This window comes from Gadus morhua, chromosome 16, assembly GCF_902167405.1.
Source record: "Gadus morhua chromosome 16, gadMor3.0, whole genome shotgun sequence".
Lineage (NCBI taxonomy): Eukaryota > Metazoa > Chordata > Actinopteri > Gadiformes > Gadidae > Gadus > Gadus morhua.
The window spans coordinates 25,680,194-25,706,331 of record NC_044063.1 but is presented as its reverse complement, the minus strand read 5'-3'; the positions used below and the strand labels follow the sequence as shown (position 1 = coordinate 25,706,331).

The 26,138-nt window shown below is 42.7% G+C and overlaps 2 protein-coding genes across 2 annotated transcripts in view; both read right to left on the bottom strand.

Moving 5' to 3' along the window:
• The window catches only part of LOC115561663 (SPRY domain-containing SOCS box protein 4), a 42,870-nt gene extending 40,229 nt beyond the window's left edge, over positions 1–2,641 (bottom strand). The window contains exon 1 of the mRNA XM_030381839.1: positions 2,309–2,641. The gene's annotated coding sequence lies outside the window, so the exon portion shown is untranslated. The remainder of the gene's footprint in view (positions 1–2,308) is intronic.
• A 1,412-nt stretch (positions 2,642–4,053) lies between these two features.
• LOC115561234 (solute carrier family 25 member 36-A) lies at positions 4,054–17,306 on the bottom strand. The gene is made up of 7 exons (XM_030381102.1): positions 16,885–17,306; positions 12,581–12,745; positions 11,338–11,415; positions 9,135–9,235; positions 7,482–7,548; positions 6,991–7,280; positions 4,054–6,707 (listed from the first exon to the last, which is right to left on the bottom strand). Exons 1-7 carry the CDS (start codon positions 16,923–16,925, stop codon positions 6,514–6,516), a joined length of 936 nt encoding a protein of 311 aa, XP_030236962.1. The 5' UTR covers positions 16,926–17,306; the 3' UTR covers positions 4,054–6,513.
• Positions 17,307–26,138: the final 8,832 nt, after the last annotated feature.

The following is a 26,138-nucleotide window of genomic DNA, read 5'->3' as shown; positions in this document are numbered from 1 at the left end:
CTCCTTCAAAGGGAATTTAGCGAGCATGCATTCCCGTTGACACAATGCACTGTTCTGCGTTCGTGTGGATCACTGGGTTCCAGTTTTTCCGGGCGCTCAAGTCAGATCTTGTGTGACTGCCTGCACTGTGATTGCCTTGAGACATTAAGAGGGAGGAAAGGGAGGGAAATCTGGATCATCGGCTCAGCCAATCAGTATGTGACAGCATGAGACAGAGGCACCTTATATGTGTTGCATTAAAAAGACAAGTATTCAGTTCAGATTATGATATAATAAACATTCTGCTAGAAGGACCTGGACCCGGCATACACTTGCGGGTGTAGTCTATCAAAGACAATTTAAGTCGCCGTACAACTGCATCAACGAATATATAGTAAGTTATATATTAACATGAACAAATGGAACGAAAGCAATCATGTTTGCAACAACCGTAATATAAGTTGATTCTTCACAGTGATTGAAGATTAAAGAACAAACTGAAAATGACCCAAGAGGGCTTCAGACCGTTTTAAGTGGCACTTTTTGTTGACTGTGATAATATTAAGTAGCAGTAATCTCTGTGGGTGGAAACTAACTTCTAATGCCAGCTCACCGCTTCTGCACCTTGCGTGTTATCTGGATGCAATATCACACCAGTTGTTAATAGAAGCTGGCCAAGCAGGACTACAAGTTGGTGGCAAGAACAGAATAAAATAAACCTCCAATAAGCCCTTTCAAAGACTCATGTGTATGGGGTATTAAAAAAGAACTGTGCTTCAGGATTAAAAGGGTGGGCATATGCCAGTTATAAAACAGCACAATGTAACCAAAGCACGTTCATGTTGGCGAGGGAAAAACTGAAAGGCATCAAACTCTCTTTGTTGCCTAGGGCAGGTGGCTGCTGGGAGACACAGGATCCCTCCCTGTGGATCCTAGGCCTTTCACAGCCTGGAATATGCTCCTGAATATAGACCAAAACAGGAGAAATGGTCCCACATGCTTTAACCCCAGCAAGGACTCCAAAAAGACTGTTGGAACAACATTCACAAGAAGAAAGTGTTGAGCGATCTCCTTGATGGAATTTGTCCCAGGTCCCAAGTTACTCATGTCAAGGTCAAGGTCAAGGTCGCCGGCAACAAAAATTAATAAAACATGTTCAAGCAGTCCTGGTTTGGTATAGATTTTCAATGACATGTGAAATTTGTGAAAGTCATTTAATATGAAGAAAATAAAAATATTCTTGATAAGATCAGACCACAGCTCTTGAGAAAGGCCTTGGTGACACGGAAGTGAGCGAAAGTTCTTCCATGGTTTCGATTCTTATTACAAGCTCAAATCGAGAACTCAAAACGGGCAGGAGAAAGTTTTGGGAGTCAAAACTCTGGGCATCTTTCGTTTTCTGGAGTCATGTTAAGACATGTGGCCCCTTACTGAACTGCTACCATAGGGTTTCACCTCAAGCGTACACATATTTGGAGATGTGTGCCGAGGACAGCCCTGTTTCGCATCCACTTGTTGTGAACTGATTGTTGTTTGCCCAGGGCCACACAAGCACCATGACACACACACCCAGGTGGCAACACAGGGGGAGGAGCATAGGCCACCTGATGACAGAGGTCACAAGGTTATCTCCCAGATGCTGGTTGTAGTAGTTGGGAGATTATGTTGGGAAGAGAGCTCTATGATGGCCCCATCGGCATTAGAGAACAGTCGTGGACTACTGGCTGTATCTGGGAGTTTTGATTTCATTGAGGTACATACGTAGTGCAGAAATTGATACGACATACTGTGCCTACACCGGACATGGTAATAACTAATTAAGGGCATCTGGTGAAATAGGGTCCTCATCTGCTGCCATTGGCTCTCCTAATTGCCGTCCCACATTCTCATGTTGGAAGAATATGAGACAAGATGCGTTATTTTTTTTGTTACACAAAATATAACGATTTTGCCCCTAGACTGACCAACAAACATTGACGAAGGATCAGACCTGGACGCCAGACAACTCCGGGTGGGGTGGCCAGACATCAGCCCATGTTTGCGCACCTGTATGTTTGCCCACCTTGGTTGTCTCTATCACACACACACACACACACACACACACACACACACACACACACACACCTACCTCTACCTCTACCAGTGGTGTTAGAACAAATGAATCCATCGTTACCTTAAACGGCACATGCCGAGAGTTGGTTAGAAAAGTTGGTTATTAGCCTATGTTTACATGCCGAACACGTCCCATCGGTGAGAATAGGAATTCAATCGCCTTGTTTTATCTTAAGATATCCCGAATCAAGTCAGTAAATGTAACCTTTTTACTCACGTTGTCGGATAAAAGAAAAAGGTGAAAACGAGGAAGCCTCGCCTCCGGTTTTCTCCTCGCGAGTCGCGACGCACGAAGTTTCCTCTTTCTCGGGCAACGAAAAACTGTTGGAGTTTTCCTTGGGTGTCGGTTGAAATGTCCGATTCGTCGTGATTCGCACGGAAAACGGTACTCAAGGAGGAATTCTTGTAGTCAAAACGAGTTCAATTTATGGATACAAGCCGACTCCGCAAACCGGCGGCTTCTTTGTTCCTCGAGCCCTTTTCTGTGGGACTTCCCATTCATGTGTGGCTGACACGCGCTGATTGGCTGCGCCGTCAGAGGGATGGGATCATTGGGAATAGGTGAGGAGGAGGCCACTGAATGACTTTAAGGACTGCCATCCCTCCCTTTGGCCCCTTGGGCGAAGCAGAAATGGGTTTCATTAGCATGATAGTGATGCCTTTACAGCCCAAGCATTTGCATTGTCTTTGCATTGTGGTAGAAGGCTACTTCACTGCAGACTTCTTTACATTGACTGGACTTTAGCAACGCTCAGCTGGGCTGAAAGGGAGTTTGATTCTCCTGACCGATGCAGCAATTTTCTCAAAATCTCAAATCTTTCAAATCTTCTTTTCATTATCATATCTACATTTTTTGTTGTATCACACACCTTATGTATTCTTTCTTTAACCGAGAAATGCTCTCATTCTCTCGTTTCATAGCTATCTCCATATGCTTTGAATTCACATTTGAGCCAAAGCCAAAACCAGATTCTTCCATACCCCTATATTGATCAAGATACATACTGTATATCAGTATAGGGGTGCAATATTTAATGTGTAAACACAGATTGTGAGGCCGGCAGGCGTTAATCAGTTCTCATGAAAGGCCTGCAGTGTGGATAGGCGACTTCTCTAATGACAAAGGGATGCAGAGGACTTTGTATAAACTTGGCTCAGCTGAACTTCCTCTTTCTGCTTTTGCCTCTCACGCTTTTCGAGGGTCATTTGTGTGTGTGTTAGAGAGAGAGAGAGAGAGAGAGAGAAGGGCAGTGGGAGCAGTCTTTAAATGTCTTCTCCCCAATGGGTATTTCATGCACCACTGTGTGTAGGAGGATTAGCACACACACACACACACACACACACACACACACATTCACATAAGCACTCAAACTAACACGCACACTCAATCAATTCAAGAGTTACTTGATTTCAACTCATGTGTGTGTATGTGTGTGTGTGGGGGGGGGGGGGGGGGTGTGTGTGTGTGGGGGGGTGTGTGTGTGCAAGCTTGCATGTATATGATGTCCATACGCTATTGACACGGTCTTCCCTTAGGGGAGGCCCAGAATATTGTTTTGATTCTTAAAAAGCCTTTTCTTCCATCTTTACCAGGAGGGTCCTCCTAACTATGGTCCATCTTTACTAGATAGATTCTAGCTGTGGTTAAGGTGTAAATAAACTGCTTTTTATATCGCACTTTTCTAACCATTGACCACTGAAACCTCTTTATTGCCTATAATTCACACAAGCATTCACACACTGGCGGTGTCAACCATGCAATACAACAGCCAGCTCGTCGGGACAAGTTAGGGTGAGGCGTCTTGCTCAGGGACGCCTCGACACTCAGGAGGCATTGCCTCCTGTGGCAATACCTCCCAAGGTTTTTTTTCAAAATGTTAAAACATAAAAAAATAAAGAAACCTTACAGTGACATCTACTGGCCGTATTCTTAATAACAATAAAATAAAAAAACAATAGAGATACGTGCATTCTTTCCATTTTATTGAATGTTTTCCAAAAACAGGCATGAGAATGCATAGACAGAGTCACACTTACTCATCAAATATGACATGGGAAAAAAGGGGGCCAGAAAACCAACCTCACATTCAAATGAAAACACTGCTTGTGGCAATAAGAACGACTGCATACTATTATACACACTGAAAGAGACATGACGCAACGTGGAGACGAGCGCACCAACACAAACGCGCAGACACACACCAACACGCACCCGCGCACATACACACACACCTCAAGGTGACGCAATGCAAACGTTTAATTGCCAATTGAGCCATCTTCAGGCTGTGATTTCCGTTAAGGTTAACACAACTCCAATTAGATCGAACAGGGAGGTTGGTAATCCCGAGCCACAGAAAGCATAAGCAACCCAACATAGCCTTTACATATAAAGGATCACCCAAGTCTAGGTCCAGCCCTACAGTTGCAAGCTGAAACTGGCACTGGAGTCTGAGCAACATTATAATAAACAACGTTGTTTGGACCATAGCCATATTTACTTGCATATTTAACTAGTGTATTTTAGTAGTCTAGAATCTAGTCAAGCCTAGATAGTATATGTTGGGCAGCAGGCGCAGATACTTGTATAGCTTCAGGTGAGACGGCACAAAGTGTAGCACATGTGTTGCATATTAAGGACGGGGAGTTGGGCATGAGGGTGCATATTGCCGGTTGGAAGTCATCAACATAAGCTTGAGTGAAATGCATCATAGAAAAGGATCAGGGTATTCACATAGGACGCTTCTTTATTACGGGAGTTCATCATTTGAGAGGTCAAATGATGAGGGCCCTCAATGGTGCAAAAAATAAAAACAGCTCAACAAGGAATGGGTTCAGCCTCAGTTGTGTAACATCACACACAAATCCTGACGCACGCACACATACAAAAGAGTAAATTAGATGATTGACCTGGTCATCCATCCTGGATTGCAAAAAGGGCACAACAATACAACATTAACATATAGAGAACACGTACAACTGCTAGAAGCAATGTAAAAGTGCATAAATAATGACGACAGCTTGATGGAGAAGCAAATGACGTGTGGGAAGACTGGCTTATGCATTTAACTTAACACATAAAAATGCCACAACAACCCTTCATTTGTTGAAATACTTTATCATTATAAAGCATGTCCTGTAGCCAATAGAATAACTAGTTTAAATTGTCTATTTTGGATGTTTCACAAATTGGTCAGTTAATGGTTTGAGTTAATGGCTTATTAGTAATGATGATATTGTTTTTCCTTCTTAGATTCCAGTTGGTTAAGAAACTGCTGCCTGCAGGCAAATCTCAGACTCCATGTGATACGCACACTCCATGTGAAGAGGTAAGGTCTGAACACTGCCTTTAAACCGATACTTTATTCTATATTTGATGAGGTATAATCACAGAACTATGCGTTAAACATCGGGTACGTTTAGGGACACCTACATGTCTCGACCACGGCAAGCATCTGGCACATCTTGAGGGACCGGGGTGTTGAGGATGAACCGCAGAGCTAGCTATCGGTCCGTGAGTTTGCTTAGCACTTATCGATAAAGGCTCCCTTGAGTGCAAGCAGCGACCACACACACAACTCACCTTGTGTTTAACACTAGGAGAATGAGCATCCACAACCCTATCACTGCATCCATTGTGCTTTTCTACTCGGTTCACACAAGAAAGCACAACCCCCCCCCCCCCCCCCCCCCCCCTGGCCCCTAGACTGCACCAGTGGTCCCCCGACCACTTACAGATTATCAATGCGGGGCAGCTGCACTGCAACGGCCATTCAAGTTTCTGAATCCAACATGCAGACAAAAAAAACAAAATATTCTGAAAGGCCCCCAAAGCCAAAGAATGCATCTAAATTATCAGATGGCAAGAATATCTGGTTTGGTTTCCTGCCACTATACTTAATTCCGGCTCAGTGCCAGCAATGAGATTACTTTGACTTATTTTTTATTAGTATTGGAGTTTTTTTAACTTCATTTATTGTCTTCGGCTCGGTTATCGTAATTAAATATACTTTTCGGTACAGTAATGTGGCCCCTATAACCCCTGAGAGAGAGAGGGAGGGAGGAAGGGTGGTCAAATTATAACGTTTTCAAAAGCAACAAGAAGTTTTCAGGGGTCAACACCATTGGCCAACAACTTCACAATGTTTTAGGCTGCCCATGGGAACAGAGAAAGACACATCCCCATTTATAAAGCAGCCAACTGACCTCAGTAAGACACAGGGTGAGCCCAGCGCTCAGGCTGTCTATCTGAAGAGGGGGTCTCGCTTCTTCACATACCGTTCTATATGGGAGTTGGTTCCCTCTCCCTCACACTCTTTTTCTCAGTCCGACTCTTTGAAATGGAAAGGGGGCAGGGGTTACACAAACACGAATGATGACTGCGCTGTTTGTTTGTTTTCTAGTCGTGGTGGTCGATGTTGTTGTTTAACCGCTGAGGAGGTAGACCACCAGCTCGTAGGTGCACATCATGATGGCGGTGTTGGGGATCTGCCGCACCAGGTGGGTGGTGAGGCCGCGGTACAGCGCACGGAAGCCCTCCTCCCTGGGCACCGTGGTGAGAGTCTGGAAGAATGAGTGGTACTTGGTGCCTTCCTCTCGTAGCCGGGTGCGAATCACTTCTGCAGAAGGAACACGAGAGACAGGAGGAAAGGATTCAGGGGCTTATTAGGGCTACTCCGTGGTGATTCACTACAATGGGATTTCCATGGTACAAATCAGCTTCAAATCATAAATCGGAAAATCCACAAATCCAAATCATGTTTTACGTTATCCTACATAAATCTCCAAAGAAAACATGAACTTTGCAAAGTTTTTGTGTGTCCCATTCCATGATTTTCACGTATTGCTAGTATTGTAAATGATCAGTCACGTCTGCTCTAGCGGGAGCCGGGATGCTCTCACCGTGAGGATAGGCGATGGATGTGGCGCAGGTCTTGGAGGTGGCGGCAGCGAGCATCATGCCAACAAAGTCTGAGGCGTCCTTGGACGCCTCCTCCTCGTCCTCCATGTGGTGGGCGGCCTTGGCCTCCTGGAGGCGCCGCTTGATGCTCTCGTAGATCACAAAGTGGATCACAGTCTCTGAGATGCCCGCGTAGGACGCAGACATGCCACGGTAGAAGCCGCGCAGGCCGTCGGCACGGTACACCCGCCGCATGCACTCAAACGCACTCATCTGCTGCTCCCCGCGGTTTCTGAGGGACGTCAAGGAAAGCACGCGTTAAGAGACAACTTTAGTGTTGAAATATTTGCCATTGAAGTATTGAATACTATCGTGTGTCGTCTTTCCCACTTTTCTTCAACCATAGCCTTGGGCTGGGACAATACAAAACGTCTCATGTTGAACAAAGTGCTGATAGTACCTGATAAACAAAAATGACCCCAGCAGAGCCTACCTGGCGTCCAGCTGCAGCCGAGTCTTTATGAGCCAGATGGGGTTGGTGGCGGTGATGGCAGTGAAGCCTGGGGACAGGGAGGGAGAGGATCACGTTACCATACTATGAGGGCTATTTTAATCTATATACTATATACCACATGAGTGCTAAAAAAACCCCAGATAAAACCAACGTCTTTAAATAAAGAGCTACCAGTCGGGAAACAACTTTACCTACTGGTCAACTGTTATAGCTGAGATGTGTGTATATTCTTTATGCTGCATTCCTGAACTTTGGTTGGCCAGGAGGACAGTAGGGAATTAAAAATGGAGAAGTTTAGCTGGTGTAAAGACTAGTAAGGCAGCTCGGAGAGAAAAAGGAGGAGTTAAACTATTCGACATGGCCGCTGACGGACATAGAAAAGACCCGTGCACTGTGCATCTGATAACTGGTGTGGCAAAAGAAAGAAAGAACGAAAGAAAGGAGGAAGACTGATAGGGGATTAAGGAGAAGAGGAAGAAGAAATAGAAGAAGCACAGCTCTGTGGTGAGTACTCACGCAGACCCGAGCTACTCTCCTCACAGATGCAGCACCTCACAGAGACCCCAGGTGGAGAGTGGGGGAGTAGGGGTCTCTGTGCCCTTGTGCCAGAGAAGAGCTACGGTAGAGCAAAGGCCTAAAACAGACACAGGCTTGTGTTGTGTGGCACACTGACCGGCATGCAAGCCCCTCAACGTACCCAGATACACCCCCTCCCCAACGTACCCAGATACACCCCCTCCCCAACGTATCCAGATACAGCCCCCCCCACCCCCTCCCCAACGTACCCAGATACACCCCCCCCAATGTACCCAGATACACCCGTCCCACCATCACCACCCTCATTATAGAAAATACACCGTCAACGTACAAACAGCATCCACAGGATTCAATGCACCAGAGTCAAGCCCACAGTGGAAGAAATGTTGGTGGAATAAAGACAGGTTTTGTCCTTCATTTCAACCAATAAACAGAACCCCTTGCACATCCCTGTGTATGTGCCAGCATAGGCCCCCGTGCAAGCTATGCCTGCGCTAGACTGAATTTAGTAACGTTTATCATGTTTGGGGCCCATTTTAAGTGAGAGTATGTTTGCCATCTGTATCAACTATCAGAGTGCCTTTGGCAAACAGACGGGCTGGGTATCTTGTTGGCCCATCACCTCATCAGGCTTAGGATTACAGCTAACTCGGGAGCACCCATAATCAGGTCTCCCTGTGAGCCTGCAGCGAATAGGGTTGGCCCCTAGGGGGAGACGTTAGTTTAGGAAAACATGATGGTGGTGGCGGCTGCTAGGATTTGTGTTGTGGTGCACGACACCAAACACGTGGTCAAGCCGTCTCAGTGACATGCACTCCCATCATGAGTATAGGTTTCTGGACTGAACTATGGAGGTTTTTGCTACAATTGAGTGCAGAACATTGCAGAAAGCCGGCAGCAATCAATCAATATAATCGATTTGAGATTTGTTTCCATATATACTGTGTATGGGTGTAGTTCACACAGTAGTTCAACAGCTGCTAGTTCTCAGGAACATGGCTGGATATTAAATAGCTACAGGGTGTGGATGATGTAGGACCAATAATCTTTACACCGGCTTAAATGCAAATTACAACACGTCATGAAGTTGATTACCTGCCAGGCCAGCCGATACCATGTGCACCTGCGTGGAGTCTGGCTCCAGGACTCCATTCAGCCTCTCTTTGGCGCTGGAGTACGCAGCGAAGTAAATGGCTCTGTAAGAAACGGATGCAATTACACAAAAAAATGAGACATTAGAAACATGTTTAGAGATGCATGCTACGTTCTGTAGTACGACGGCTAATTAGACTGAGTCTATTTATGTACATCTAAATAAACAAGCCACCCACCATCACTCGTCATGCCGCTACTTAACAACATGACAACCGTATTATCACTGTAACAAGCTAAAAGCTGAAACATTTCAACAGACCCTAAAAGAGCAAAGCATCAAATTCCCTTTGTCCAATTGTGGAGATTGTATTCCCAAATAGGGCAATAGTAGGAGGGCAGACTGGTTGTAACTGATGTGATTGACACAAGCAGGGAGATACACAGATGCTGATCTGGCTTAAGCAGATGAAACTTGCGGCCTGAGCCCCTGCCCTCTTTTAAGAAGTTTGTAAATAGGTTCAAGTTCAACATGTTTCTGACAAACACGTATCACCACTCAAAGCTTAGTCTCTTTAAGAAAGGAGAGGTTCTCAACTTGGTGGTTTCCTCTATGTATTTCAGTGTTCATTTCAAATTTAAAGAGCAAGTGAACCCAAACCAGTTTTGAACGTGGTCATTTGTCGTATATGATTGGCAACATAGTGATAAATGCATTTGATCACCGTTACTGAAATAAGTTCCCAAGTTAGATGTTTTGCCATTCTCCCCAAAACACTATGTGAACGTTCTACTCTGCTGAACGAAGGTGGCGTTCTTTTCATGACGTCAAACTACCTTTTCGAGGTAGACTGACGTCACGAGTCACGACCAAAGGGCACCAGCGCCGCAGTTTGTGTGGACGTGTAGAGCTTAGTCTGGGCAGCGGTTGACTGCGATGTCCGTGAGAAAGTAGGGCTTTTTTTTACACTCATTTCCAAAAGGCTTCTTTTTTTTTTTTTTTAATCACATGGTGTTCAAATTCCATCTGAAACAATGGGCTCACTGGCTCTTTAAGGGAAGACCAGCACGTGTTTACACTGCATAGTCCCTGTGTCAGCATTCATTAGCCCAGAACGCAAACACTCGACACATGCCTAGTGCCAGCACTAGCTCAATATAGCATTAGTCACCACCCAGCATCATTAGGCACAACGTTGCCGACATTATCATCTGGAGGAAAAATAGCATTAGCAGAAATTTTGCATGGCAGGTGAGCAACACTGACACTTTCCACTCAGACCCTTTACTATTCCATGAGAGTGAGCGTCAATGTTATGTTCCCTGCTTCGATCCGCTAAGCAGATGTAATTCAGAACCCCATTTGTGTACAAGATGTAACAGTATAAAAGTGTCCTACACAGCATTGAGGGCATTGCTGGCCTTTCAAGGTAAATGGATTCCATTAATAAGCATGCATGAATGACTTTCCCCGAGGTCCATGCATTACTCTAAATGTCTACCGAGACTTTGGAGTACTGGCAAGTCCTGTAGTCTAATTTAAAAGCATGATGAGGGATCCCTTCTTAATGACGTTTTGAAGCGTGCTCTCCTGTCTGTACATGCTTTGTTTGATGATGTTCTGACTGTGACTCTATTTATATGCCGTCTGTTGTTTTCAAATTATTGTCTGTAACTGTGAAACTGTGCTGCTGCCTGTCTTGGCCAGGACTCTCTTGTAAAATAGATTTTTAATCTCAAGCAGACCAATCCTGGTTAAATTAAGGTAAAAAAAAAAATTAAAAAATGTAGGGAAGGGTAGGTGATATAAGGATTTTAAAAATATCTTTGAATGCTTAAATGTAACAAATATGATCAGATATTGGGCACATCTTTGGCAGGATTTTGAACAACCGTCAAATGTTTCCAACATCGTCCTGATGTCAGTGTTGTCATCAATCAAAGAAATGCCTGAACAATGGAAAAGTAGTAGTAAGTAAGTATAGTACGTAGAGAATAAACCCATTAAACTTCTCCACTAGCCATCCAACCCTAGTGTGATGTGATAACAGAACCTCTTATATCAAATGATCTGGATTGACACAAGCAAAATTGGAGTGGCAATTCCGTAGATTATCTATTTTGTCCTCATCATTGTAATTATGAACAGAAAGGGCTTTTGAACAGAAACAGTCTTACACATTCTTGACACTTTTTACACTCTTACCTGGATGGGGCAACGCCCACCAGGTTGGGTCCCAAACCCCGAAACAGCGAGCGAGGTCCTTCTTTCTCCAAGATCAACCTGAATACACAGAAATACGTGTTAAAGCCTGAAACAACCATCTGCCCAGGGAAAGGAATTCAAATTCTTTGGCCCTCAATACTTTCAAAATGGCATCCTTTGCAGCGTCTCCCCCAGCACTGTATGGTTTGCACAAAGTGCAAAACTCTCGTAGGTAAAGAAAACATACTTTCATCAAGTAAAAAAATAAAGATAAATAATGAATCGGTAATACTGTTCAAAACAATAGTAGTGCCAAAAAGCTTTTTGAATGGGATTGAAAAGGCGGCGTTGTATATTGCGTAACCCAGTGCAACGTGTTGGACCAGTCTGATACACTTTGCCCAAAAGACCGGAGGGAGGGTGCAGGTTTATGTTACTAGGAACTAACTGACTGCGGCATTCTTTTTTACGCGTAAAAGTAAAAGAAAAAAAACTGAAGGCCAGCGGGATGCATAGTGAAACCTAAAGGATTGGTGTCTTTTTGGTCAGTGCAGAGCCAGCACCCTCAAGCTGGCGTTGTAGAGTCTGATTACAGAGAGAGGCTGTCAGCATGAGCAACCATGGCAATGACATTCTTTAGCTAATCCTTTTCAACGCTGCCGTAGAGTACATACATGTGGCCGCACAACAGAGCTTCTACCACTCATAAACATACCCAACACTCAACGCTCATGGACACTATAAACATGTAAATTACGTTGTCAACGTATAATAGCCCAGAGAGCCCAGACAAATGTGCGTAGGGAGGAAGCAAACCATTGTTTAATGGTTTAAAAAGATGTAGGCCAGATTCAAGAGTTATTATTAGATTGAATTTTGTTATAAATGGCATAGCCATCCATCAGCTTCAAGTGAGGGAAATGCTTGGTGAAATATCAGTTTTGAGTCAAATGCGCCTGCCTCTGTATGAGCCAATGTCAGGTTCAGACCACTCCCTGCTAATTTCTGAACAATCAGGGCATCTCTTCTGTGACAGACGAGATAGATTCCCTGAGCCAGTCAGTCACAGTTGGGTGAATATTACATTTAGCAATAGTGGAAAACAAAGGGAGCAGAGAGGGAGGGCAAATTGTTTGGGTTTAGTCTCAAAATCCTGCTCTCTTGTACGCTTTACCACCATCTTTCATTAAAACTCTTGAATCTTACCGATAGCAGCTTGAAATGTAATTAAACAGAGACCTACTTGAGGCAGTGCAAGGGACCCGGCGGTGACATGCGGGCCACACTCGCCCCATTGGCAGTGCTCAGCTGCACCTCAGACACATAGAGGGTGACGGAGGAGGACTGCAGACGCGTCTTCACCACTTCCAGCGGACAGGTCAATATGGCTCCTACTGTACCTCCAGACCTGGAACAGAGGTAGAAATGACCTTGTTGCATGGCGACGACCACATTCCATGCAATAATCAACGTTCAATATAGCAGGCCTGCATGATAATTGTACAATCTTTAGGTCAGGAGTTTCAAAATAAACTGTTTAACTGCCATAGAAAAAGGGACATCATTGACAACTGCTGTCAAATGATCAATTGTTTACAAAACCTTGGTGTAGTCGTAAACGTTTAAAGATTTTGTAATTGTGTAATTACTCTATCAAGCAAGAGAAAGGTAAAGGTTTTGTTCATGTTAACCTGATTGCCTAGGATTGGCCCCTCTGTATAGGTATTATTGTAGCAAAATTCTTTAGCACCTGTAACTGCAGAATTTGAATGCGTACACTAAAGTCACAGTAAATTTGAAGTTGTATATATTTATTTTGCATGTGTACTCTACAGTCACAAATGTGCTACAGTACATTTGAAGTCGTAAATATTTTTTGTACCATTGTAAACACAAAATAGGGTCTACGAGTACGCAAATCGGTGTTACAGGTGTACAAATCCTTTTGCTACAATCATTGCAGCGCAGTTGGTGCAAAACACATTCGCACACCCGTGTTTCATAATCTGAGAACATGCCCAAAATGTGTGCATTCGTAAACCCAAATTTGAACTAATGCATCAGAAGTTGCACATCTGTGAAAAATGTCCTCACAAATAAAATTATAAAGAACGCTATGTTGATTCAGCATTTTAATGAGCGAGCACAATAACATCGTTACAACTGCTCGAATCTGCTCCTGCAAGTCTCAGCTGTGGGGTTTTTTGCAACACGTCTAGGTGGTAAATGTGTAGCAAAAGTATTCGTATCCGTAGATGCCAGAGCGTCCGTGGGCGGGACAAAATAGTTCCGCCCATAATTTCCTAATCCAATGAAAGTCGCCGGCAGGGATGCATTTCTCAGATTACACTGGGACCCACCGCGTGCCAGCCATGGACCTATAAAGATCGCAGCATACTCTTTGCGCGGGATACGTACCTTTCTGGAGAAGTGAAGAGGGCGTCCTACTGAACGAAGGTGGGTAACCTACATTATGTTAATGAAATTACTTTGTTCAAGTGAATTCCCCCCAAAGTATTGCATTAACATGCCGCAAATGTCCTTTAATGTATTTTAATGGTCGCCATAACACGAGTTCAGAAATGTCTTTGATGCTGCGCCGCCTGTGTGAAGTTGCCCAAAAAAAGATTAAAAAAAAAGGTTTGAATCCCCCCCATCGCCCAAATGATTTGAAAATATTTTAAGCGCTGGTTTGTACCGGTAAAATTACAATTTGCTACGTGATCACCAGATAGATAGGCTAGTGGTACTCATGCTTGTCCATTGAGCACATTTGCGGCATTAATGCAATACTTTGGGGGGAATTCACTTGAACCAAGTCATTTCAATTAACATAATGTAGGATACCCACCTCCGTTCAGTAGGATGCCCTCTTCACTTCTCCAGAAAGGAACCTATCCCACGCAAAGAGTATGCTGCGATCTTTATAGGTCCATGGCTGAGACTTGCAGGAGCAGATTCGAGCAGTTGTAACGATGGACTTGTGCTCGCTCATTAAAATGCCGAATCAACATAGAGTTCTTTATCATTTTATTTGTGAGAATTTTTCAGATGTGCCACTTCTGATGCATTAGTTCAAATTTGGGTTTACGAATGCACCCATTTTGGGCATGTTCTCAGATTATGAAACACGATTGTGCGAATGTGTTTTGCACCAACTGCGCTGCAAAGATTGTAGCAAAAGGATTTGTGCACCTGCTGCAACAGTCGCTTGTTATTCGTGTCATCGGCAGAGCACTGTCAATAACGCACAGCCCGGTGAACGGCACATGTGATTGGAATGTACGTCAGCCGAGAGCAACCAATAGGTTAAGAGCTAAATGGTACCGCCCGCAGGAACGTTTTTTTTTTTTCAGATTCGACTGTCAGGAGTTTCAAAACGAGTGGCGTCAGAACACTGCCAATATTCACATGACTCACAGCTTGCGCCTGTGTGGTCAAATCTCTGAAAAGTCAGTGCTGAAAAGTCAGTTCTGAAAAAATACATTGCAATGTCGTAAACGTACACCTTTACAAGTTTTTAAAACTAAATATTCAACCTTTCAAAACGTATTTCTCAATGTATGAACACCTGTTTGCAGAATCCCATTTACAAGGTTTCAAAACCGGGCAACAATGAAATACACTGTTAGAACAGTACCAGATTTGAAACTCTACAAATGCGCTGGTGAAATTGTTTAAACTTTGAAAATGTGTTGGTGAAAATGATGAAGAAGATAAAATAGAACACAAAATCATGTTTACAGATGTTTGAATTTTAGTTTTAGTTTTTTTCAGGTTATAATCTCTTTTTTCAGTGTTGCAAAACCTTTTTTACAAGGTGATGAGTTTTCAAACCCAGACTTACAAGCCTTTGAAACTTTTTTTTTCAGGTTTGAATTATGGCAGGAAACTGACTCCATAGTAGACCGTCTTTTGTGTTTACAATGGTAGAAAAAATATTTACGACTTCAAATACTGTTACACATTTGTGACTTAGAGTACACATGCAAAATAAATATATACGACTTCAAATTTACTTTGACTTTAGTGTACGCATTCAAATTCTGCAGTTACAGGTGCTAAAGACTTTTGCTACAATAATACCTTCATACCTCTGTTGCGATACACGGAAAAGGCAACACAGAGGGAGCAGAACTCTTCAGTAAAATCACTAATTCTGTGATTGCATGTTTCTATAATGTTTTTGATATACCGGGCAACCCAACAAAATGTAGAAATATGGGCGAGCAATAGTGTCGGGAGCATGCACATTAATTTTTTGCACGTGTTCATTACAAATGGGAAATCAGTTACCTGACTGGCAACATTCTTCACTGGATAATGTGCCAGACTTTTATTTCAAAACCACTCTTGATAAACCCAAGCTTATAAAAAAGGAAAGTCTACTACGAATTCAAAAGTTCCTCGTTGTACAGAATATACTCCAGACTGAGGTCATCTGAAAAAAAGATAAACTACTCTGTTTGGCAGGACATTGTGTGTCTACCACTTATCAACAGTCACAGTACTGTGCCACTGGTTTGGGGTTAATTTTCAATCATTACAAATAGAGACGGCAGCGGTAACAGATAAGCTCCGTCAACGGATTTTGCTAGCAGGCCAGCATTTCATGCCTGGGACAAAATTTTGAGATTTAACATGCTGCAGAGAAAGTGCGCTCATGTCTACAGAGGACACTGGATTTACTTACAAGAGCTCCTTCTGTATCTGAAATACGGTACCAAACTCCAAAGATATTGGTACGACGTTTATTACTTTTGGCATAGGTGCTAATAACATATTATAAATGCAAAACAAATTGATTCTGTGGACATTGGGCACTCGTCTGGATTTTGCCTGACTGCAAACACGTTGAATATCTCTACAAAGAGACTGCATAGACAAGCACAGATGGGCTACAATGCATAGACAAGCGTGCATTCCGTCTCCAATAGAAACAACGGATGTGATGTTGCATCAGTCAGTTATGCACGACTGGTCTTTATCGATATTGCAATAACTCTGTATAACAGTTTAATCGTGCACAAACTTGTCCTATCCTTCAGTAACAGACAGCCTTGCCAGGCTCACTGTACATTTTCTTTGAAGGCTGAATACTGCAATAAACCAATATCACGATGAGCTTATCACAATCGGTTAGGCATGCAAGTGTCATTGAAATAAAAAGCTAAATGACAAGTTTGACATCTTACACTTTACATAGTACATAGTCACCATGTGCCTTGTCACTATATTTAAACATTTCATTTCAGCATTTAAGTCAAGCAATTCGAGGCACATTTAACGAGGGGCATTTCTCTACACCTGTGGTTGTTGTACATGCATATTAGCCTCCATTAGCAGGGTTCACGTATGTTTCGGGTTTCACAACATTCAATTTATTGCAGTAAATGAACACCAATGACTCAAAGTAAATGACACATGCACATTTTGCATTGAGCCAAACTGGGAATCGACGTCAAGCGAAGCGAGGCGATACGGCGCATCACAAAGCAGCGCAAGCTAACTAGGCTACTGGGAGACATCACTGGGATGCGAACTCACCCTCCTGCGAAGAGATGAACCACGGTGTCCCTCTGACTCATGGTGTATCATATTCAGGAACCGTCCAGACGACCCCAGCTTGGACAAGAGGAGACTATCGCACTGAAGCAACCCACGCCCCCCCAAGCTGTTACTCAATGACTGTTACCAATAAGACCTAGCTAGCCTAGCTACCTAGCATACAGGCTCCCCTGACAGAAGACACTTCCTAGGGGATGACGGGTAAGGCTGCTGGCATGTTTCTGTATCTTTTTTTGTCTCAAAAACTAATTTTCATTGCAGCTTGTGCATACGTTTGAACGCCTCTAATCGAGCCCCTGTAACGAGTGATATTGAACCTCGGCCTCACTTACTCAGTCTGCTGCCCGCCGTGCCTGACTGAAGCCTGCGACATACGGTCACAGTGTTTATGGACGAATGGGAAGCCGCACAACAGATGCGCGGATTGGGCGAGGGCTCTGCCTACGTCAACTTAAGCCCGCCCAATCACTACCTTTGCACGTGATAGCGCTCTTTTACAGAACACAAAAAAACGAGACAGTTAGTGATGATTATGTCTGCCTTATACAGTCTTTCACAGTCTTTCACAGACATAATATACAAGCGAGAGATATTTTTGTGGGTGTGATGGGGAATTTTCTTATGTTTAAACATATTGTCCATTTTGTGTAATTATTGTTAGATAATAATTACACAGATTGTTATGTATTATTGGTAATAATCCAATAATATTATAATACCATTATGATATATAGAATACGTCTGAACAAGTGAACAATGTGTGTAAAAAATCTTAAATTCTAACACATGAAGTACATGTAGAAACTATAGAATGAAATACAACAACAGATACAAAGACAAGACGTTAATGCAACAGCTAATATATGTTTGCACTTTAATCACTAATTAACATTTGGAAGGTTCATTTGTAGAAAAATATCAGGAAAGTAGGCCACAATCTAAAGGGGCATTATTTAATTGTGTGTACAGTTAGTGTTGATTTTGTTGTCCTTTGTTGATGTAATAAGCATAGGTGTACTTCCCCAAAAATCTATAGTATTTCTTTATTTTCAAACGTTGGGACCCTACTCCTTCCACAATTTTTCCACCTAGAGACTTTCAATTTTAGACTCATATTAAGATATCCTATGTTTAATATACTATTTTTACAATGGAAGTCAACCACCTCAGACTTCGTAACTTGGTTTTCAATATATTTTATACTGTTTTCAGAATCAAAGATTAATTTCATACCTGCTTTGTGCATCTTGGTCTCATTGACTTACGTTGAGCCTGCTAGAGCATGAGAACTTTCTAGATGAGCTTTAGCCCAAGCTGGCTATCACAACAGCAAACCGTTGCAGACAATACCATTTAAACTTGATCACTAGCTATTTGTTTAACTCTTGACTTTATTTGTTTCTAACCATTATTATTTTTTAAATGGTGTATATGTTTACATTGTTTACTCCATTTAGACTCTGTTCAAATCCCTTCACTTGATTTAAGCCATTTAACATTCCTTTACATCTTATACAATGTGTCTTTACTAAAACATATTTTGAACCTCACTTTGTTCTACAGGACCCACCACATTTTCTGCAGGAAATGCATTTTCTAGTTAGCGTTGGTCTTTTTAAGATGCAGGAAGCACGTGTTACCAATGTCTCAATTGGATCAAAAGGCTCCGCTTAGTTTCCTTAGTTGGTTTTGTATCAAACTTGCCCACATGTTCCCCTCTTGTAACCTATTCCTACTAGAGGTCAGAATCAAGTCAGGCATTCTGTCTTGATGTTAGGCATCAGGTATTCTATCTGTGTTCAAATAGATTAAGCCCGTACAGGGACTTGAACCCTGAACCCTTAGATTATCATCCCAAATATTGTGGGATTTAAGGAATGTCCACCCTCTTCCAAATCAAAAATTCCCCCATCAAATACATAACTGTCACCTGTCCACAATATCTTAATGGGCTTATCAGACTCCATGCAGAAATATGAGCAATACCAATTGCAAGAGAGCCAGGCTCTTGTAGTATTAAAACCCAAAGACTAGATTCATGGATGACATTTATATCCCTTAATGTTTTTCAGAATATATAGCACAAATGATTTACAAACTGATATCCACATGATTGTAGGGCTGTGTATGTGTGTGTGTGTGTGTGTGTGTGTGTGTGTGTGTGTGTGTGTGTGTGTGTGTGTGTGTGTGTGTGTGTGTGTGTGTGTGTGTGTGTGTGTGTGTGTGTGTTTGTGTGTGTGCGTGTGTCCGTGCATGTTCATATTCATTAAATTCAACTGCATTTTATTTATGTAGCCCATCATCACAGTTACAGTCTCAAAAGGCTTAAAATTCCATATATTTATTGTATCCCCCAGGGGCAAAAAAAAAATCCCTTAATTAGCATGGAATAGCATAGAGTGCAATGGTGCCAAAGATTTTAAGTCATTTAAGAAAAAAAAGGGGTTTCCCGGCATTCATTCACAGTTTCCGCAGCATACAAGGCATCCAGTCGCAGTCACCGCAACACAGTAAAACAAACAGAATTATGAACAAGACTGGGCAAGGTGGACAGAAAACCTGTTAATCTAGTTGCTATGTTGTTCATGTCTGTGCTATATTGTAGGGGTCTCGTGCACAAGACCCCTACAATATAGCATCATTTGAACCAGGGGTGCAGGTTGACATGAGTGAATTCTCTGGCGTGGAACGCATAAAATGTGGTATACTCATTTGAGTGGCTAAATAAAATGCATACGCCTCTTAGTTTGATAATTGGAGCTGAGCTTCACCAGGGCCCAGATCATGTGCAGCCAGTTGCAGCAGCTAGTCTAACAACGTTAACTACTAAATTGCCTCGAGATTAAAGACAGACGGAGCAGATAAGGGCCCTCAGCAGACAGCCCTGTCCTCAGTTCTGCATCCTTGGCCCGTTTCAATATTCAACCGAGCACAGCCTTTTGTGTCCTGAATGGCGCTTTATAGATGTTATGTATTATTATTGTTTGCCATATCTGTGGAATATGGACGATGGCTTCATGCCTACATTGTCGTTTCATGATGCCTGTTGGATGCAGGGCCTAAACCTGATTCAAAGCATGGCTCTATCTGTTAACGCTACTGTTTGAACTTTTTTGTAAAAATCGGTTAAACTGAATTTAACGCAACACGCCTTTTCCTGCAAAATGCAAGCCCTGCGGTAAGTGCCATGCTTGAATGGGCTAGGCTTGGTTTGTGAGGGCAAAGTATTTTTGTTTTTGTTTTGGGGAATTACCCTGAAGTGGAGCTCCTGTTTCCTTGTATCACTGACTATTGGTCAATAGTGAAACGAACAGAATGCTAGTCTGAACTTTGAGAGTAAATACAGATAGTTTCTGCTTTTGGGTGGCCTCTTCGTCAACATACCTTAAGAGCTAAATGTAGGAACACCAATGTTTTGTTCAAATTTGCATTTGATGCACAGTCCATGCCCAATATCTCTCATGGACAAAGTCCATGTCCCATGCTTTCACGTATACCCTATGTGGATATACAATCTGAATGACGAAGTAGGACCGTCACTGAAACCGAACCTTTCCTTCTCAACAAATTTTTAGAAAGCAAAAAACGTGGGCAGTATGCATAGTCCGACTAACATGAATAACATAACTGCTCATTGAGTTTTTTTGTTATTTTTACTGTCGTTCACTAGCTCCAGTAGCGCCGAGATCGTTTATTGGCCTGTGGCATGTGACACCACGACCACTGACATACCATGGCACATGCCGTTCAGAAACGGCATATGCCGTTCAGAATCAGTAACTGCCGTTCAGGAACGGCCACTGCCGTTCAGGTGGAATGGTCACTGCCGTTCAGGTGGAACGGCATATGCCATTCAGGAACGGTAACTGCCGTTCCCCACAATGGTTTATAACAAACATTTATAATTATAATAAACACATCAGCCTTTTAAATGACATTTCAATTTCCAGTTGGATTCATTTGGAATGTCATTCCCTAAAACCGGAGCGTTGAAAGATGGTTCCTCTGCCTTATATGAAGAGCAGTTAGTGAGTGGTTGTCTGTGACAACCATATTAGGATGCTAACTTATAAAGAGAATTGATTTGGGGGTATTCCTGTTAAGTCATCTTTGCTAAGTATCTGTGTGTCACTGTTGGGTATCCTTTGTGAATCGATACCAAAATACCGATTGCCTATTTTTTTATGGGACAAAAAAATCAAGGGATATTTAGCATAGAAAAATAATTTGCGATTAATCGTGAGTTAACTATGGCATTAATGCAATTAATCACGATTAAATATTTTAATCGCTTGACAGCTCTAATTTAAATACTTATTAATGACTATTTTCTGATTTGCATGCAATCAACAAACAAAAATGTGCTAATCAATGCACGATATATATGTAATTATACCACGGTCTGCGGGAATACTCGATTCTGATTGGATGCAGGGTGTGCATTAACTCCTGATATACGGACACCTGGACAAGTAGTTCCGTCAAATTGTCTGTTTACCGTTCTCAATTAATGCGCTAGCTGGCGTATAGTCTCTAAAATAGTAGTAACCATAGCAACGGGAAACAAAACAAAGCTCAGCGGACTATATTACCTCCCGCTACCTCCCGTTCTAAAGTCGTAGCTATGGTCCGTCCTAATTACTGGAGGAGTGAACAACGTTTCCGTTGCATGAGAACCCAACGGGCGTGTAATGGTGGTTCCGGGTATTAGTCGGACCCTCAGGCATAACCAGGGAAACAAATGTATGTTTTGTGGAAAACTTTATATTCAGATTGTAAAACGCATGAAAATATAAATGAATGGTCTTAATTTGGTCACCGTTGGTAAGTGACCGTGGTATAAGCGGGATAACCTGTACCAACCTGTTTTAAAACAGCCACTATTATACCTGTGCCCAAGCAAAGTAACATCAGCACCTTAAATGACTATAGACCTGTGGCGCTCACTCCCATCATCGCCAAGTGCTTTGAGAGGCTGTTGGCGAAGCGCGTTAAGGCTTTCCTCCCTCGCTCCCTGGACCAGCATCAGTATGCTTACAGGGAAAACAGGTCCACTGAGGACGCTATCGTCACAGCCCTCCATTCAACGCTGACACACCTGGACAAGAAGGAGACATATGTAAGACTACTCTTTATAGATTACAGCTCGGCTTTTAATACCATCGTCCCCAACCGGCTGATCACCAAACTTCTTGATCTGGGCCTCAGCTACAGCCTGTGTATGTGGATTAAGGATTTCCTAACAGATCGCCCGCAGACAGTGAGACTGGGTCCCCACCAATCCTCGAGCCTGTCCCTCAGCACTGGAGCTCCACAAGGCTGTGTATTGAGTCCCCTGCTGTACTCCGTATACACATATGACTGCACCAACACCCATCCTTCAAATACTGTGATCAAATTTGCAGATGACACCACTGTGGTAGGACAAATCACCCATGTAAATGAAAGTGCCTACAGAGACGAAGTTGACAGACTGACAGAATGGTGTCAAAAAAACAACCTGACCCTGAATGTCAGAAAGACAAAAGAAATCATAGTCGACTTCAGGCGGCAAAAGGCGAACCCTCAACCCCTCATCATCAATGGTGAGGAAGTAGAGAGGACCTCCTGCTTTAAGTTCCTGGGGGTTATGCTCTCAGAGGACCTGAAATGGGTGATGAACACAACTGCCACAGTAAGGAAAGCACAACAGCGGCTCTACTTCTTGAGCTGCTTAAGACTTTTTACCACTGCTGCATTGAAAGTGTGATCACTTACTGTATCACTGCATGGTACGTCAACTGCACAGAAAAGGACAGGAAATCCCTCAGTCGGGTCATAAGGTCTGCTGAGAGAATAGTTGGACTTCCACTGCCTCCCCTGGATGACATCTTTAGGACGCGCTGCCTCCGCCGAGCATGTGGCATTTTAAAGGATGAGACTCACCCCGCAAACCATCTCTTCACCCTGCTACCCTCTGGCAGGCGCTACCGGGCCACTACAGCCCGCACCTCCAGACTGCAGAACAGTTTCATCCCCACGGCCATCACAGAACTTAATAATCACACTACACTCCTACCCTCCACCCAGCACAACTGCACTTTTGTTAGTGGTTGCACAAACAAATTTCGTTGTGTATCCAATGCACAATGACAAATAAAGTCTATTCTATTCTATTCTATAATGCCCTTCGAGGTGTCCATTATCAGGAAATGGACTCAACTTCGTCTCGGGCGGTAAGCCGTCCACGAGCCGGGCATATCAAACTGTTTATTGCCCAGCCTCTCGGTGATTATTCCTTACATAATGGACACCTCGTCGGGCATTATCCCTTACAGATATTAGCCTTAATTTTAATTAAAATGAATGTATTATTTTAATTTACAGATGTTATCCCTGTATTTACAAATAAATGGTAATAGCAAAGTATCTGCAAATAAAACTCAATAACCTTCATTGTTATTGCCATTTATGAGAAATAGCTTTCCTGGTACAGCAGTAATGTCAACACGGCTGTTCTCTATTAATGTTTGAATTGGGGTTACACTGGACCTTTGGTTTGTTGACAAATAATGGCACTGAACTTTTTGCTATTAATAGATTGTGGGATTTTAGTTTGTGTGTGTGTGTGTGTGTGTGTGTGTGTGTGTGTGTGTGTGTGTGTGTGTGTGTGTGTGTGTGTGTGTGTGTGCGTGCGTGCGTGCGTGCGTGCGTGCGTGCGTGCGTGCGTGCGTGCGTGCGTGCGTGTGTGTGCGTATGTGTGTGTGTGTGTGTGTGTGTGTGTGTGTGTGTGTGTGTGTGTGTGTGTTTTTGTGTGTCTCCTGTGTGTGGTTCATCGTCATTACACATCAAAAAATTACTGGCCGCCAGGCACAGACATAGAGGCCCATGCTTTAATCACATGCTTCTTCTATGCCAGAACTAGGTCAGGTGTAAAGTTCATCCGCCTACCTGTACACAGTCTGTCTAAATTCACTTATGTAATTTGTCTACACATATGTTAGCTAAAACTTTACCAAAACCTAATCAAACCAAATATAAAAGAAATGTGTTGCCACATATTTACTTCTTTTTTTTTACTTTTGAATTGATGTGCACACCTAGTCATTATGAATATTATGTAATTTAGCTTACATTTACACTTTAGTCCAAAGTGAGTTACAATGAATTCAGATAGGCCTACAATTCATTAAAGAGCAGGTACTCAGAGGAAGATTTTGATAAGAAATAAAAAAAAAAGGATAAAATCAATAAACAACTAGATCGATATTGTTACTTTTGTTACTTGAACTTCTGTTATATTCTCTTGTCAAGACTAATATTTCCTACTCACAGAGAGTGGAACAAAGCCATTGCATTTATGAATCCAATGCTGAGAGGATAGAATGGTTCTATTGATTACTGTAGATTGAGAAAGGCTTTGTGAAATTAATGTTTCTGGAATCAATAGAAGTTCCCAGGCTGCTAGTTGACCTCACTTTTTGCACTTTAAACCTGTCTTGCATTTATTTTATATACATTGCTATTTTGGTAAAGCTGTATCTAGTTTACCTTGGCTTTTTCAAATTTCTTGTACTTTGTTGTGCACTGCCTGGGAGTTTTAGGAAACAATATTTAAGCATATAAACTTGCATAATGCAAGTTGCATATGAGCAAAATAAATATCTCTTAAATCTTGAATCGCATATAACTAGTCAAGTGACTCACTGTGATTCAGGCCAGTGTTTTACAATTACAACAATGAAACATCAAAAGGATGCTCCACCCTAAAAAGTATATTGTAATAGGACTCGTGAATTATGACAAGGCACGATGTCATGCCAATGCCAACAATCACATAAGAAAGGTCAGGCCCAACCAGCAGTGTCCTGTGATTCCCATTGGTATGGGCTGGGAAGCCAGAGTAAAGTGGATGCACGTTTTGGCGACTTGTCTCACATGACCACGGTACCTCTGTTAATTAGAGAAGACAAGCACGAGAACTTGATTCAATCATTCATAATCTTTGAAAAGCTCAAGCCTGGGTAATTAGAAAAAGAGAGAGCCTCTCTCTGATCACATTCGTTTAGCAACAGAAAAGCAGAAACCGCAGAGGAATTCTCATTTGTCATCATCAGTAACCTGAGGTGTGAATGTTTCACATAGGCTACTGACCAGGGACAAGACATGTAGGCCTACATGGCCGGTCCACTCGGTAAAGTCAACACTCCCTGATGCCCTAATGAGGATCCCCTGGATCCATTCTGTGAACATGTTCTCTTCATCCCCAACAGAGAAGTGTTTTTTTCATGCTACCATCCGTCGACGGACGCAAGTAGTGTGAACAAGGCGTCAGGGCTCAGGCCTCATGGTGCGTTCACATCGCTGGAAATGATGGGGATAACATTTTTGCAACTTTGGAAAGTTCGCGTGAACGACGCCTCATGACGCTCTTCTACTTCCGTTCAGCAACTAGGCCAAATTTTGATAACAGAGTTGTCCAGTTGGTGACGTATGGTTTACTGGTGACGCGCATGAACACGGCGGAACATGATCGTTTTTATTCAATATAAAATAATCATATCACTTTACTATTGATTGACGTTGTAACGTCTGTTGGCATGACTTTGCTCAGTATTAAACATTGTGTACTGGTAAACCAGCTCTCGATAGGGGCAATTGTTGCCTTCCATACAGTGGCAAAACCGTATCTGCTTCTCATAAATAAAAGCAAAAGGATAGTAGGTGATAGGCATCAAGGAAATAAAGGCATGCAAACTTGAAACTGATTCTACCAAGTTCTATTTAATTCTGAGTGTTTTTTATTGGATTAAAACCCCTGCTTTGAAGAACTTTTAGATTCCCAACGCAGTGCACATGAACGGTCGCTGTTGCGTAAGCATGAGCGTCATCACTGGCGAGCCGCTCGTTATCACCAGGACAGCGCCTTTACGCCTTGTTCACACTACATGCGTCCGTCGACGGATGACCGAGGGCGTGTCTGACAGGGGACTAGACTTTGGAGACGCATACTGCAGCCAATCAAATTGCTTCCTGCTACAAAGCCGATGTGTGGATATAAATACAAAAGATGAAACAAACAACAGGTGACTAAAAACAATCCTATCATTCCACATTTCTTTAAAAAAATATAACGGCCGGATTTTTCCTGCTTCTTCCAGCTTGTTATTGCAAAATCCAGTAGACGCGTGGAGTGCATTTGCATAACCACGATCTGATTGGCCGACGGATCCGGCGCTGCCTGAAAAGTTGAA

Excerpts from the sequence above, each read along its gene's own strand:
- LOC115561234 (XM_030381102.1), bottom strand. The coding sequence starts at position 16,925 with ATGAGTCAGAGGGACACCGTGGTTCATCTCTTCGCAGGAGG. Across the intron at positions 11,416-12,580 it reads GGTCCCTTGCACTGCCTCAA|GTTGATCTTGGAGAAAGAAG; the intron begins GTAGGTCTCTGT and ends CTGTGTATTCAG. Across the intron at positions 7,549-9,134 it reads GGTATCGGCTGGCCTGGCAG|GCTTCACTGCCATCACCGCC; the intron begins GTAATCAACTTC and ends CCCTGTCCCCAG.